The sequence below is a fragment of the Hyperoodon ampullatus genome (assembly GCF_949752795.1).
Source record: "Hyperoodon ampullatus genome assembly, chromosome: 13".
Lineage (NCBI taxonomy): Eukaryota > Metazoa > Chordata > Mammalia > Artiodactyla > Ziphiidae > Hyperoodon > Hyperoodon ampullatus.
The window spans coordinates 47,794,665-47,811,368 of NC_136926.1; the positions used below are offsets into that span (position 1 = coordinate 47,794,665).

Genomic DNA, 16,704 nt, shown 5'->3' on the forward strand with positions numbered 1-16,704 from the left:
GCATGTGGGATCTTCCTGGACCGGGGCACGAACCCGTCTCCCCTGCATCGGCAGGCGGACTCTCAACCACTGCGCCACCAGGGAGGCCCTTCACGTTGTTTTATATACTACATCCTGGTGGAATGTTAACTCAACTAAGACATAGCATTCGTTCACATGTGAAAAAGAACACTCGTTTTTGCCTTTTCACAAACACCCCGTTACCAGACGCATCCTTTCCTGCCACCAAGTACAGCATAACTACTCAAGTAGGTGAGAAACTGAAAACTGTTCCAAATTTTAGGAAAGCTGACATCTATCACAGCTTAAAAATCAAAACAAAAACACAGGGAGTGGGACTTCCCTGGTGGCGCAGCAGTTAAGAAGCTGCTGCCTACGCAGGGGACACGGGTTTGAGCCCTGGTCCGGGAAGATCCCACATGCTGCGGAGCAACTAAGCCCGTGAGCCACAACTACTGAGCCTGTGCTCTAGAGCCCGTGCTCCCCAACAAGAGAAGCCACCGCAATGAGAAGCCCGTGCACCACAACAAAGAGTAGGCCCCGCTTGCCGCAACTAGAGAAAGCCCGCGCACAGCAACAAAGACCCAACGCAGCCGAAAATAAATTAGAAAAAAAAAACACATGGTGTGGGGACAGATGACACATGACATGCAAACTTTTCTCCCGAGGTGAAAAACTACAGCCCAATAATCCTGAGGAACAATGGAATACTACCAAATAGGGTTGACCCTAAGCAAGATTATGAAACGGGCCAAGTTTTCCTTCAGCATCCTATCCCTTCCTCCTTCCCCTCTCCCCATCTCCTGCTCCTCCCACCAGCTCCCCTCCCCTCCCTTCTAGACACTGTTGTGTGTCCCATTCCAAGTCTTGCCTCACTCTTATACGCTGCCTGACAAATCTTAACATTTTAAAGGTCAGTGAGGGTGAGTTATTAGGGTACCTACAGGCAGTTGCATTTTAATGCGAGTCTTCTGGAACTCAGGCCTAAGGGTATGAAGCTTTAATGGAACAATTTCACTTGATTCGGGGTGCACAAGCCTCAAAATACTCAACACTCTAAGTAGCCGACTTATAAGGTAATTCCTATTAGGAAGCATTTCCTTAGCTGTGTGATAAATGGACCCTGTTCCTTTCTGCTCCTACAAGACCCCACTGCAAAGCCTTAAGTGCCTTGCCTGTCACCAGGGCTCTGATCTACCAGATGTCTTGTACTTTTACAGTCAGGATGACTTTGTTTAGAGTGATTTCAACTCACCCTTAAGCCCTGTTCTATTTCCTTTCCATAGGGTCTTTCCGGATTCCAGTCTTCCCCACCTGCATCCACTCTGTACAAAGGCTTGACATAGATGCTTGAGACAGCCAGCTGGAATTTAAGGCTAAATTTTCCATGTGCAGATAATTTGAAGTTAATATTTTGCCTAGTTATGCTAAACACCCGAGCTAGGTGTGGTTTCACTTGCTCTTGTTGATTTGTATACTTATTTGGAGAATGAGTGGAAAGATTTAGATTTAGGCAGATTATCCTAGAGTCACCTGAAGTAAACTCTCTGGTTTTGTCTGAAAATGTCTTTGTTTCACTTTCATTCTGAAAGGTATCCTTGCCATTTAGAATTTGGGCTTAGCAGTTAGTAGGTATCTTCAAAGGGTTGAAAGAAACTATCTTCTGGCTTCCATTATTTTTGTTGAGAAGTCTGCCATCAGTTGAATTACTGCTACCACTCAAGTAAGTTTTGCCTTCTGTACTCAAGACTGTTTCTCCCTTTGTCTTTGATTTCTAGCAGTTCCGCTATGATGAATCTGTATATAGGTTCCTTTACATTTATTTTGTTTGGAATTTACTGAACTACTTGAATCTGTAACTTGTTGTCCATCTTGGAAAATTCTCAGATTCTATACTGCTTCTGCCCTATCCTCTCCCCTTTCTAGGACTCCAAATAAATACGTAAGACTTTCGCACTGAATCCAGGTTTCTTACCTTTTTTTGGCCTATTTTCCATCCTTTTCTTCTCTTTGCTTCAGTTTCAATTATTTCTCCTAACCTGCACTTCTTGTCTCAAAATAAGTCAAACATATGCTCTGCCTCTCAGCTGCTTCTTCCTAAGTGGGCAAAACTCCCAAGGCAAAGTAGGCCCAAGTATCCTCTCTCTATAGACTTTCTTCTACTGGATTTTGGTCCTCTAATAACGGACTATATTGATAACACTTTGTTTTTAGTAAAACATTTTCTTCTATTTTGTTCTTTTTACTTTTCTCCAGCAGGAGGGCTAAATTACCTAGTCTGTCATAACCAGCATAAGAATCTGCAATGTGGTTATTTACAGTAGGGTCAATAAGCATAGATCTTCCTTTCTTCCAGGATATAAAAAGGTTATCCAAAATTGTAACTGGGTATCAGACATGAAACATTTAAAGACAAAATTCATTTGTTCATGTACACGGCCACCAAGGACTACAGGAACAAAGACTGTCCTTCACTTTTAGACACAAAGATAATGCTTTCTCAGGAAATTGATCTGGCACCTGCTATAATAATATGGTTGGCATTCTTTCTTTTCTTTAAATATCCATCTACCCATCTATTTATTCGACTGCACTGGGTCCTAGTTGTGACGTGTGGGATCCTTAGCTGCAGTGTGTGGGATCCCCAGCTGCGGCATGCGGGACCTTCTAGTTGCGGCATGCGGGAACTTTAGTTGCGGCAGGTGAACTCCTAGTCGTCGCACGTGAGATTCAGCTTCCTGACCTGGGATCGAACCCAGGCCCCCTGCGCTGGGAGCACGGAGGCCCAGCCACTGGACCACCAGGGAAGTCTCGGCTGACATTCATTTTCAATAATATGTTAAGTTCTCAGAATTTTTTTAAAAGGGATCTAATAAATCTATACAGTGAATAGCATGTCTTTATTCTATTTACAGTACATTTGTTATAAATATAATACATTTTTGAAAAGCTTATTTTTAATTAACTTGAGTAATTTATATTTTAAACAGATCATCTCAATTGTTAAAGTTACATAATAAAGAATATGATAATTTAAATGACAAAAATCTCATATTGTGAAATAGTGCACTGTATGCTGAGATGAATGGGGGGGGAAAAGTCAAACTCTTTCCAAAACTATAATCAAAGCATCAGAAAAAAAAGTTTTTCTTTTTACAAACTTATGTATAAGCCATAGGAACAACCAGATACTGAAGTATGAAGACCCTATAACCAACGTTCAAAACTGATTTTAGAGAACTGTGTGAAGCAAGACAGGAAAATCTGTATTTAACACTCTATAGAACTTCACAGTAAAGCTGGAATTTATAGACTAATGGCTTAACAGGAATATTGCCAACAAGGCCTTTTCTTCCTCAAAATCATCTCCTAATGTTCATATACCATTGATAAGTTGTAACAGCAGACTTAGACACTGGTTTTAAGTGGGGCTTAATAAGGTGCATGGATATGCTGAAATTCTGTATTATGAGCATGTAAATTATTACCAGGGATTAAAGAAATACAAAAAAAGAATTTAAGTACTCTCAGTCCAACGTGCTTTGCATCATCAACAAATTGACAAATCAAAAGTATTTTACAGTGATCTAACACCAACCTCCCGAACAAGTTAGGTATTTCAAATACTGCTGTAAAAACCACTCAGTAAAATAAAACTGATTCCTGTGGATTTCAGTACAAATTTGTAAGTTGTCACACATTATTGATGATGATCAGGGCAGGCATGGAGCTCTGCTGACTTGTTTCAAACACTGTAACTTGGTCCGATAACTTGGCAAATACCCTAGGAGTTCCAAGGTTATAAACACCTGTATGGACAAAGCATGCTTTCAGCTGCAAACTGTGAAGCTCCTGGCTTTTAAGATGAAGTTTATATTGTGTTTGTCCAAGCCATGTAAATGATCCATGGATTTCCAATGCTTCTGGGCTAAGGGAGGAGGCAAGAAGTAAGTTGGAGAATTTTTTTCTTCACAAATTTTTTCCCAAAGTCCCAATAACACATCCCTTTCATCTAGCAATTCTATTTCTAGAAATTATTTTATGACACCAACTGTATTAATAACAATAACGGCAATAGCTAATATTACAATTTCTATAATAGCTAAAATTTATTAACACTTACTATGTTCCAGGCACAATGCTAAGAATGAATTATCTCACTTAACACTCGCAACAGCAGCTAGTAAATAATGGAACCTGATTTCAAACCTGAGCTTTTAACCACTTGGTTATCCATACATAAAAATAAACGTGCATATAAGAATGCTTATAATATTGAAATTGTTTATAATACTGAAAAATGGAAAGCAACCAAGGGTCTACCAATAAGGCATTAGCAAATTAATTTATGATACACATAATCATACACAAAATGTTTGGATTTCACAGAGCTAACCCAGATCCTGTTTGGAGTGTTATACAATAATAATCAGTATACGCTTCACACTGCTTTTCTAAAAACCCCCAAATTTCTGAATTCTGAAAAGCATCTAGCTCTTGGAGTGCCAGTATGGACCAGCATTTTTGTTGTTGTTGCTGTTAAGCATTATTTTATAAATCAGAAAACAAGACAAATTTCTATCCTGAACTTACTGATTTTCAATTTTAGAGTTCTTTATCACCAACAAACTTTTATAAAAATTGTTGTCTCTGGTCAAAATAATTTGCTGCTTTTGGAAATTGCTTTCCATTTGCCACTATTGAAATTCTAAGACAATCTTCATTAAGTCTTCTCTAACACTTCTTAATACCAAACAAAAAAATAAAGGCATGCCTGAGTAAACTTTCTCTATCTATGTTAGGTAATTATTTGCATAATTTCAAAATATTAAATTGCTTTCAAATCAATCTTTAACTGCAAAATAAACTTGCCCTTTATAAATCTTTACCTTGTTGTTTTATGCCTAAGATCAACTATTACATCGACGTCGGCCTTTGAACAATTGGAAAGTAAAAGGGTCACTGGTACTAAACAAAGGCTGTGGAAAAAAGATAAATAAAAAAGGTTAGCGGAATATTAAAAAACAACAACAACAACAAAAACACACTTTCTTGAAAATAAAACTTAAGAGTACCTAATAGCATAAGCTCCTCAAAAACAATTAGATTCAAGTAAGGAAAAAAACTGAATTCTAAAATCACTCAAGCCAAATTATTTGCATAAACAAGAAGTAAAACATATTAATACAATGCCTGAATACTAAATACCAGAATATATACATCCACAAGACCATTTTATTTATATTTATTAAAGCTAATCTTAAAAAATAACCAAAATGTATCTAGGTGGTTATTTCCCAAAATGCAAAACAGAAAAATCGCAACTAAGAAAGATCAATGGAGAAAAAAAAATCATGAAAATGCCAACAACTAATCCTTTTCTCTATGCTTCGTGAAAATTACTTAATTTTGAGAACTGACATTTGCTCTTCTATCAAATTTGCATAAAAGCCATCACGTTCGGGAGAATATGAGAATTATTTCTGTACAGCAAGCTATGAGGAGAGCCCTTTCAAGTAGACACATTTGCTCAGTTAACCTAATTTCTGATCTCACTTTATAATTAGTAAATCACTAAAGCATAGGAGAAAGGACATGCAGTGATAGAAGAGGACCTAATGAACAGACTGGTGCAGATTTAAAATCAAGAACATAATAAATTAACATATCTATGCACAAATGGTTACATACGATTATTGAAAATAGTTTACTCTATTAACACAAAGAACAAAGGGACAGTAAAAAAGAAAAAAGTAATCCTATAAGCTCCCACAAAATTAACTTTAAAATTCTGCTCAGATAATATATTTTATGCTTTCAGAAATTTTATATCCTCTTACTAAGAAATACTTTCTGAACCATACTGCAAATAACAGATTTCCCTAAACAAAAACTAAGATAATTTCAAAGACTTATTCTTAGATTGTACCGGTGCTATGCCCTTACCTCCTCCACAAACTTCTAACAAGGAAAAGAGGACAGCAAAGACTACCGAATAGGTTTCCAGTCTAGAGCACCTCATTAAGTTAAATTCCAATCGCATAATTTGTAACCCAAAGCAAAACCTCAGAAACTTTGCTACTCTGTTACCATTTGGGCCTCAAATTCTCCATGCTTTATCTAAATGCTTCTAGTAAAAGAAGAAATCAGAACATCTGGATGTTTCTTAGCCCCCAAATCATTACCTTCATTCCTCTTCTTCCTCCATTCACTGCTTCAGTGAATAGCACCCCCATCTCCCCAGCAAACCTTAGGCATCATAGTAAGTGTTAGTAAGTGGGAATGGGGGCTACTGCCTCACTAGCCCCCATTCCCAATTTTCTACTATTCTTCACAAATTCCTGTCAATTTATTTGATTCATATCTTTGTTATCTCTGGTCACCTGCTGTTTCTCATATTCTCATTCCTCTGCTGCCCTGTGTTCCACTGCCATGATCAAACCTCTTCCGTGTCCCATCCCTCCCACATTTCTATATCACATTAACAACACTCCTCTAGAGCCTCAATCTCCTCTCTTTATATGTCTATGTCTTACTTTAACTGAAATTTGGCTGAGTACACGGCTTGCTCTGCAGGCCTCTCAATAACACATGCTGTTCTTCTTCCAACATCTTCCATATCTCTAGCCAGAATGTCTCATTAACATAGTTAATACCATTTCTTGAGTTCTTCCTCCTACCTCTCCTATAAAAACACCTCATTTTTTTGGTCATAAACTACTCCAAGGTTTTTATTCTTTTTTTCTGTCCCTTTACTGACAAACTAAAACCAGTCAGTAACTCAGTACACCAGAGATTCTTTGGGGGAGGGGAACGGGATGAGTCTTTTGAAATATCTGCTTCACTCCCTTCCCCCCAGCCCAAATTCATCTACTACATCTGTCAAGCAGAGGCCTACCATCTAGACAGGAAACATTGCTCAAGATTTTTCTTCCATATCATCTTATTGGCTTCATTTATTAAAAGCTTCTGGATGAGTTTGCTTTCTTCTTTTCAATCCTGAATTTTGTCGTCTTTTTGGAGAACTTCACTGTCAAGGTAGACAACTCATTCAACTCCTTCTCAAACCCTTGATCTGTCACCTCCATAACCACCAATACTATTCAAAACTCAGCGATCTAACTTCCATGACCATACTGTGAATCTGTTTTAGTCACCTAAAATAACTGCCTCTGAAATACTACTGAGATTCTCCACTCTCTGACCACTATCTCCAGCTCTCTCACTCAATTACACTTCTGATCTTTAGTTTCACAAGGATGCCCAATCACTTGACCCTCTACTTCACTGATTCTCAATCCTGGTTACTGTGATAATGGTAATTATTGTTTAGCAGTTATTCATTCCCCTCACCTCCCACTGTGCAACGGTGGATCATCCTTGTTGATTGTGAAGGAGAGGCTATTTGGCAATGGAATATTAATGACTCTGAAGCAAACAGAAGCCTTAAACGTGCTACTGCAATGTGGCTCACTTTTGTACTCCAGAGATATGCCATGAGAAGAATATAACCCAGCTAGCAGCTGCCCATTTGGATTGACCCCAAATGTATGTGGCACAAACATGAACCCAACCAACCCACAGTCTGAAGCAGAGTTTCAGCCAAATTGTCATTGGCCTGCAGACCCATGAGCGTGGGAATAAATGTCTTGTAAACTACTGAATTCTGGAGTGGGTTCTTACGAGGCATTATTTAGCAACAGTAACTGATACAGATCCACTCTGGTATCATCTGAGGATTTATTTTAAATATATAGACACATAGGTCCTACTCCCAGGGATTGTGATTGAACTGGCCTAAGTATCAGAATTTTCAAAAATTCTTCAGGTGATTCTAATGTGCAGCCAAAGTTGGAAGAAACTGCCATATCTTATCCTTCTCAAATCTGCCTTGTTTTCACATACTTCCATGCACAGTTTTAATTCTATGATGCTTTATTTTAGCCCACTGCTCTCCTTTTAGTTTGATCAAACCTGTCCTGTTTCACATACTTCCCTGAACTGCCTAGAGTCTATGATGCTTTTTACCTTAATAGAAGCACATGGAGAAGTCCTACATATCCCAGCCTCTAAGGCATAGCCAGGGTTTCAACCACTAAGCAGCACCATGGCATCTAAGATATTCAGGAAGTACGTGAAGCAGGACAGGTTTGATAAACAGGGACAAAGTAGAACAGTGGGTTAAAATGAAGCATTATGGAATCAAAACTGTCTATGGAAGAGTGGGAAGACAGGTTCACTAGGGATAAAACAAGAAATTTTTTCTCAGCTTTGGCTGTACATTAGAATCACCTGGAGAACTTTAGGTAATCTAGATGTCCAGCCCCCAACCTTCAGCCAATCGAATCAGAATCTCTGGGAGGAGGACCAAAGTATGTGTATTTCTTAAACTTCCCCAGGTGACCCCAGTGTGCCTCTGTCAGTCAAAGGCATACAGAATGAGTACTGAGCAATTAAGAACTAGACAAAGATTTAAGACCAAAAGTATTTTAAAATAACTTAAACGGCTAAAATCTTTAAAAGTGTGACAACAGAAAGTGTTGGTGAAGGTTATGAGCAGAGGGAACTCCCACACACTACTAATGCGATATACGAATTAGTAAAACTACTTTGAAAAAATTCCTAGATAAATGTGGGAAAAAAAGAGGGGAGCAAACACACATGCACCAGGAGATATATACAAGAATATTCTAGAGCAGAAAGTTGAAATATGAAAATAATCCAAAAGTCCATCAACAATAGAGTAGATAAACTAATTCTAATATGTTCAAACATATTCATTTGGCAATGAAAATTCCACAGCTTCGTCAATGGCTGACGAATAACAATATTAAGTGAAAGAAACTGGACGTAACAAGAATATACTCTGTATAATTCCATTCATAAATAAAGTTCAAAAAACCCCACAGGACTTCCCTGGTGGTGCAGTTGTTGAGAATCCGCCTCCTAATGCAGGGGACACGGGTTCGAGCCCTGGTCCAGGAAGATCCCACATGCCACGGAGCAACTAAGCCCATGCGCCACAACTACCAAGCCTGCACTCTAGAGCCCGTGACCCACAACTACTGAAGCCCACGGGCCTAGAGCCCGTGCTCCACAACAAGAGAAGCCACCACAATGAGAAGCCCGCGCACCGCAACAGAGAGTAGCCCTCGCTCGTTGCAACTAGAGAAAGCCTGCGCAGAGCAACGAAGACCCAACGCAGCCAATAAATAAATAAATAAATAATATATATTTTAAAAAACCATGACAATCAAAATACAGATATGTAACACTCGGTCGGAAAATTATAAAGAGGAGCAAAGAAATGACTGCTAATACTGGGGATGGACGGGGGAGTGACTGGAAGGGAGTACACAGGGGGCCTCTGAGATTGCTAGCAATATTCTAATTTCTTCCCTAGACGTGATTATTTGGGTATTAGTTTTGTGAAAAATAATCACTATGGCCACACGTTTTCATTTTTGAGCACTTTTCTTTGTGTTATATCTCACAATAAAAGGGTTTTAAAATGGTTAGCACCATTTAAGCTACTTTTTAAATATTTCCGATGCTAAGTCAACATCTTAATTTTGCCCAGCACTCCTTCTGTGTGCCCTTGGCCAGCTCCTCATTCCTCTCAGTAGCTGTCCTCAAATTTCACTTTTAAAAATTCTCTACCCTTTATTCTCTTATTTCCTAGATTACTTTGAATACTTAACTGTGCTTCTATAAACTCCCGAAAAATGGAGGCATTCCAATAATGTGTAAACTTGTTAAAATTTCTCCCTACTTTCATCTTTCCCTGTTTCCATAGTAAGGAGGTCCGTTCTTCAGTCCAAAGCTAATCCTGCCACTCTTTGGTGTATCTTTCCATCTATTAAGGATTCTGTTGCCCTTCCTGTATCCCATCATTTCCTTCAAGACCATAAATACATCCATATCTTACCTAGTAAAACAATAATATTGCATGGCTATTCCTGATCCCCGTTCATAGCCCAGCTTCTTGAAAGGGTGGTCTACATGAGTATCTTTACTTACTTCCCTCCCATTTCTCCTCAACCTACTGTATCATGCTTCCACCCCCACTATATAATAACATTCTTCTCAAAAGCATGAGTAATTTCTTTACTGTCAGAGTCAATGAACGACTTTTCTGCAGCATTTAAAACTGTTAACCACTCTCCCTCCTTGAACTGTTCTCACTACACCGTTGTGATGCCACTTTCTCCTAACTGGTCTTTTCTTCCTAATTCTTTGATTGCTACTTTCCAACCAGTCTTCTTCGTGGACTTTTCCCTTAGCTCATCTCTCAAACACCACTGTTTTATAGGTCACCATTCTCTTTTGTTCTATCCCACCCCATCCCTACCTCTATCCAAGGTGACTTCACCAAAATTTATACCTTCAGTTATAATTCACAGACTGGCACTAACACACTTCTCTCCATCTTCTTTTATATCTGTAAACCAGCCACTTTTTGAAGTGTCATCTGACTTAGGACTTTTTATTTTAGAACCTTAAGTTTATATAATCAGGCTATTTACCAAAGTTATAAATACATCAGTCCCCCAAAAGTTTAATACTTAATAAATCTTAGGTAAATGATGCTGTCTAAATTTAAACTGTTTGATGAGTCTATACTATAGTCATGTCTTAGGTTTAATTTCTGTACTTAAAACAAAATGACGGTATTTTTTCCTTCTTTTTGACTTAATGATAAACCTGCTCATCAAAAGAAAACTTTTGACAACTAACTGGCTGAAGAAATATCCATCTTTTAATTACAGCAGCAACATATAGTAATCATAGTAAAGGGTAAATTACTTAAGGGCAATTTCTACAGACTCAATAGTATTCTAAATTGTTTCTTCAACATCTGGGTTAATGCTATTAATAAATGTGTGTATGTCTGTGTGTGCATGCACGCACAGGTGTGTATATTGTAGGAAAATGTTAACAAAAATACATCTCAAACCTTTTTTGATGAAAAGGATGACTAAATGATTCTGGATAGTGAAGACTCGTTTTAATGAGATTGGAAAGCTGCTCTACCGATGGTCTTGAGGAAACTGTAGTGTTTTCTGGCCTGAAAAATTTTAATAGTTCCATTTCTGGTGGCTCCTGAGAAAAGAAAAAATATATGACAATAAAAAGACTGCCTTGTTAAAATAAAGTATAGCACATACAAACTAAAGAAGTTCAAACCAGTAGAGATAAAGTAAAGCATGAACAATACTTTTTCTGCTGTAAAAACTAACAAACAGTTGAAATCATATGCAATACATACAACCTAGGATAAAAAAATTAGGTTCTGTAATCATTTATTCATTCTCTATTTATTATGTGCTGGGGTTAGACTTGAAATCCAGCAACCTATTAGCTCTGTGATCCTGGATAAGTTATTTAATACTTTAAGACAATTTCCTCATATGTAAAAAAGGGGTTCACAATAATAATAATTTCAAAAGTTGCTGTGGTTCTCATCTAATAAAATTGCTTAGTACTTAGGCTATAGATATTCAATTGTATAGCATCTGTTTTAATAGTTGAAAAACTAAAATTGCCTTAAAAAGTCATTTTTGAAAATAGCTTCCTGAGTTTTTACAGATTATAGTGCCTCAACTATATTAACTGAAGGTTAACATACATGTAAAAGTCTCAATATAGCTAGTGAGGCACACTGTAAAGATTTCAATAAATATTATTATCGTCTAAATGAAAATAGAGAATCATGTCCCACTTCTAGCATTATTATTTCTTTCTTGGTAATTTTTTTCTCCATTTTCCTTCACCGTCCAGAAAATTTTGATTTTTTAATTTCCTGCTAGTCTAGCTGGATTCTGATCTACAGCAAGGACTGGCAAACTACAGCCCATGGGCCAAATTCAACCTGCTTCCTCTTTATGTAAAGAAAGTTTTATGGAAACAGAGCCACATCTACTTGTTTATACACTGGCTATGGTTGCTTTTGGACTCCTAACAACACAGATGAGTAATTCTGACAAAGACTGAGCCAGCGAAGTCTAAAATATTTACCATCTGGCTTTTCTCAGAAAAAGTTTGCTGACCCTTGATTTATACAGCTGCAAAAACAAGAATTAAAACTGCTTTTGACTTATGAGTGAGAGAAAAGTGACTAGAGGTTTACTCTGGAGGAGGGAAGACTTGTGCCTGGAAGCGAGCAGGAGCAGAACTTCCGGGTGCGGGTCATGTTCTCTTTCTTGATCTGGGTCCTCCTTATATTGAAGTGTTCTTCAATTTGTGAAGAGTCAGTGACCTAGTCACTATTCTGTATTTATGTTACACTTTAATAAAAAGTTCAAAAAATGTACTATTGTTTATTATAATCTAATCATCTAAGAAAAACAAGCTGTTGAGACTTCTGAATTATATTAAATGAAATCTCTACATACCACTTACCAGGAGGAACACACATGAACAATGGCCAGAAAAGGATACCAAAAACCTGAAGCTAATTTACTGAGGGAATATTTAGAAGAGCTTCCCTCTCTTCTAGCTTAAAAGCAACAACAAGTATTTTCGCAATGAGTGCTGGACAATTTGTACAGTAGTTTTATAATAAGGGTTTGATTCAACCTGATGACAGTCCCATCACAAGAGAGGCAAGGTATAAAGGTACTATTACCCCTGTTTTACATGTAAGCTAAAAGTTTATCAAGTTATGCGAGTAACTTGCACTAGGTCATCAATCTGAAAGTCTCTGGGCTCCAAATATATTATTCTTAGTATGATGAACATGCTGCATCTCCCAACTCAGTTAATCATATAAAGAGAATATAAAGTATTTCAAAGGTGAAATACAGAGGAAAAAAAGGATATGCCCTACACAGTATTTTAGTAAAATGGGACTATAACTTGAGTGAATTTTATAGAATTTGTTTCATTTTCTAAGTGAAAAATCTTGCCTTGAGATGTTCAAAATTATCAAAATATGACAATTTGCAATTAAAACTTTGGACTTTTTTAACTAATCAAATCAGTTTGAGAAAAACAATTTTCTTAAAATAAGAAACAGATTTGGGTTTAAATAGTTACACATACTATGAAAACTTTTGGTAAGATTAAACGGTATTTTAGGAAAAGTAAGAAAATAAACAGTATTACCAGCTTCTGCACAACTCCAGAGGCCATCCTTTACACTGTATGATAGGCCCCATAGAGTTCTGCAATGGTATGGGCCTGTTCAACAACAAACAAGATAATATAGAGAATATGGTTCCCTTCCTCTCAAGCTAACTGTGAGTTCTAGATTCAATAAAGAATATATCTTAGGAAACCCCAAGATCACAAATGCATCTCAATACTCTTATGAAGTGCTAGTGAATTTTAAAATCAATTTATGTTCATTTCTAATTTTAATCAGCTTTCTGCCACCAAGCCACAACTCAAATTCCAATATAAAAGCTTACACAAACCAGACACCTTCAAAAACACAAAAAACAACCAAACAAAAAACCCCACAAGTTCACAGGAAGGCCCCAAAGCAAACTCTGTCATTACCTGTTTCTGAGGATAAGAAAAAGCTTCTTTTCCTATAGTGCGAAGAACAACATGGTGCTGACCTTCCAAAATAAGCTGCTTACTGTCTTCCACTACGTATGCCTAAGAAGTACAAAGCACAAAAATGTTAGCCTGCTTGGCAGTAACCTCAAAAGTAACCAATGCAGTATCTGATGGAAAGCAGAGGTATTATGGCTAATATCTATCAATTACCAACACTCATGACTGTGTCAGCATTTCTACTTTTGTTCATTCATTCAATCAATTAAGTATCTGTCAAAATCTGCTCTGCCTCAATATAAAACAGTTGGCCTGGATACGTGAGAGACACTTCTTGAAATCTTTTCCAATTTTCTCTAGAGCGCTTAAGAAACTAGTCCAAAAGAACAGTGCCATACCATAACACAAGTTTTTTTCTTTACTGGACTGCCAATATACAGGCAAAAGGCTTTTTCTTTTTTTTTTTTTAATTTATTTATTTATTTTTGGCTACGTTGGGTCTTCGTTGCTACGTGCAGGCTTTCTCTAGTTGTGGCGAGTGGGGCCTACTCTTCATTGTGGTGCATGGGCTTCTCATCGCAGTGGCTTCTCTTGTTGCGGAGCACAGGCTCTAGGCGCGTGGGCTTCAGTAGTTGTGGCTCACAGGCTTCAGTAGTTGTGGCTCGTGGGCTCTAGAGCGCAAACTCAGTAGTTGTGGTGCACGGGCTTAGTTGCTCCGCTGCATGTGGGATCTTCCTGGACCATGGCTCGAACCCATGTCCCCTACATTGGCAGGTGGATTCTCAACCACTGAGCCACCAGGGAAGTCCCAAGGCTTTTTCTTACAGTCTTGCTTCTGAAATGCACCAGGGTTTATCATATAGTGGAGCAAAATCAGTGAGTACAATCATAAATCCTAGAAGTGGAAATGCCATGTCCTTGGAGATCTTAAATTTAAGTATTGATACATATGCTTAAAAGAAAAAAAAAAGGCTTTTTTTCTTCATATACAATGAACTGATCTCATCTAAATTAAGACACTTACTCCAGCATGTAACTTTTCTTCTTGAACTTCTTCTGTGTTGGAGAAAATAAAATCTGTAAATGTCTCTGATATACTGGTACTGTCACATTATGCAAATACAGATGGTTTTTTTTTTTGATAAGCCCGATTTCTTTTAATATTAGATTCAACAGATTCAAAATTACTCAGTCAGAATGCTATAAACATTCCTAAATGTTTATTTTCAATTTCTATACTTATCATGAGTGACAATTTGCCATCCATGGATCACACTTGGAGAACTGCTGCACTAAGGCAGAGGCAGGCCCAGGACCTGCTCAGCACCCATCCACGCACAACCCAGAAATGCAGGAGGAGTTAAATACTTGATGGGGTGACCTTTAATCAAGAGAGGATGACAACTGATAGATAACAATCTGAGACAGGTCACACATCTTTTCCAATGGTCTCAGGGACCAAACAAAAGTCACCCATAGCCATGCATAACCCTATAATGCATTCTCTTTCTGGCACAAAGTCTTAGTTTTTCAAAACAAACCTTTATTTTTGGTTAAGATTGGTTATAAATTATACTATACCCCCTTACCAACTAATTTTTTTTACAAAAATGTTGTCCAAGGTCTTAGTTTTCTCCTGAATCGTATTTTTTTAGAGTACTATGTTCCCTATGCATCAACTCCACAACTTAAATGACTTGTCAAGTTTTCTTTCATCCAAGGGGGTCCTTTGTGCACTATCTAGAGCCTTCACTAAAGAAAATCTACTAGTCACTTCCTCAAACGAGTTGAATAATAAACTTATCATAGTAACTAGCCCCTACCAAACTTAATATCCCATCCTGTAATCTATTCAAACTTCCATTTTCTAACTAAGGAGTATTATAATCTTGGGCAGTTTTCTTCTTCTTCGTCAATGAAGATCAGCAATACTAGAAACTGGTTTTTATTCAGGGTGATTTTTTGAAAGATAACCCCTGGCCGCCCCGCCCCCACCAAGGTTACTGTGGGCTCAACGATGAGTACAGAATACAGCATACATAACTCAAAATCTTGTCTCACGAATATTACAAATTGTTACATGGCAGGAATCTGTGGAGTGACAGCTACAAATGTTAAAGGTCTACTATACATTTAATGGATGGTTGGTTTACAGTAAGGGGCAATGTTACTGAGCCTGAAAACAGGATTCTTTTGATTCTAAGCTTCAAGAACACTTGATTTCAAACTAATAACGTGTAACTTATCTTTTTAACATTAAACACCTTCACCTTCTATAGTCAACAGAAGTATCAATTTGCTTAAGCAGTTTTATTGGAATTCATGTAAAGCCAGCTTGGTTTCAAGAAAGTTTACTTAAAAGTGTGCAGTTTAGTAAAAAGAACACTTTAGAACATCTGAATCAATTTAAAATAACATGTTCTAATCATCTACTATGAGCATGTCTCCATGTTAGGCCTTATATCAGACAATACAAAATCAAACCTCCTCATATAGTTCAGGTGAATATCCCTGGGCAAGATCCTAAATTTCACTGTAGAATCATTTCTACAGTGGAAAAAAAAGATACATACTTAAGATACAAAAGGGTGTACTGTAAAAAATAAACCTCTTCTGCATTATGGTTAACTTTAGGGAAGACCAATGCCTAAACAACCTCATTCTGGTCTGCCATGTGTATGTGCAAATCTTAGTTGAATCTGACTTTTTTTTAAATTAAAATATTTTCAAATAATCTGAAAAATTTCAACACAGACCAACAATTAGATAATTGTAAAGAATTACTGTTAATTTGGGTGAGATAGTAATATGGTGGGGTTATATTAAACGAGAAAGTCCTCATCTGCTAGAAGTACACATAAAAGCAGATGAAATATGTCATTAAAAAACATATACTACAGCTAAAAAATAAAGGAAGGTAAAAAGAAAAGAAAACAAAGTAAGGAATAGGTGAAAATGAACAGCAGCAAATTAGTGGCTGTTGGAGCCTAAGTAATGGGTACTTAGAGGCTCATAGTGCTATTTTTCCTTTATCAGAGTTTGAAAATGCTCACAATAAAGAGTTTAATAACAGCATTTTTGCTTTCATGGAGCTTATCATGTCTACAATATTCTCAGTACCCCTTACAAGTAATAAGTAACACAGAATAAAGTCATCTAATTTGAATGAATTCTTCCCTTTAGGCAAAAAAAAAAAGTTAT

The 16,704-nt window shown here is 37.3% G+C and overlaps 1 protein-coding gene across 2 annotated transcripts in view; it reads right to left on the reverse strand.

Annotated features, from left to right (window-relative positions):
• Nucleotides 1-3,693: 3,693 nt before the first annotated feature.
• Nucleotides 3,694-16,704, reverse strand: part of TRAPPC8 (trafficking protein particle complex subunit 8) — a gene marked incomplete at both ends in the record, with an annotated part of 90,348 nt that continues 77,337 nt past the window's right edge. For both annotated transcript variants that reach the window (XM_079717447.1, XM_079717446.1), the window contains 4 exons: nt 3,694-3,928; nt 4,890-4,979; nt 10,958-11,103; nt 13,504-13,605. In XM_079717447.1, the coding sequence (XP_079573573.1) occupies nt 3,694-3,928; nt 4,890-4,979; nt 10,958-11,103; nt 13,504-13,605 (573 nt within the window). The remainder of the gene's footprint in view (nt 3,929-4,889; nt 4,980-10,957; nt 11,104-13,503; nt 13,606-16,704) is intronic.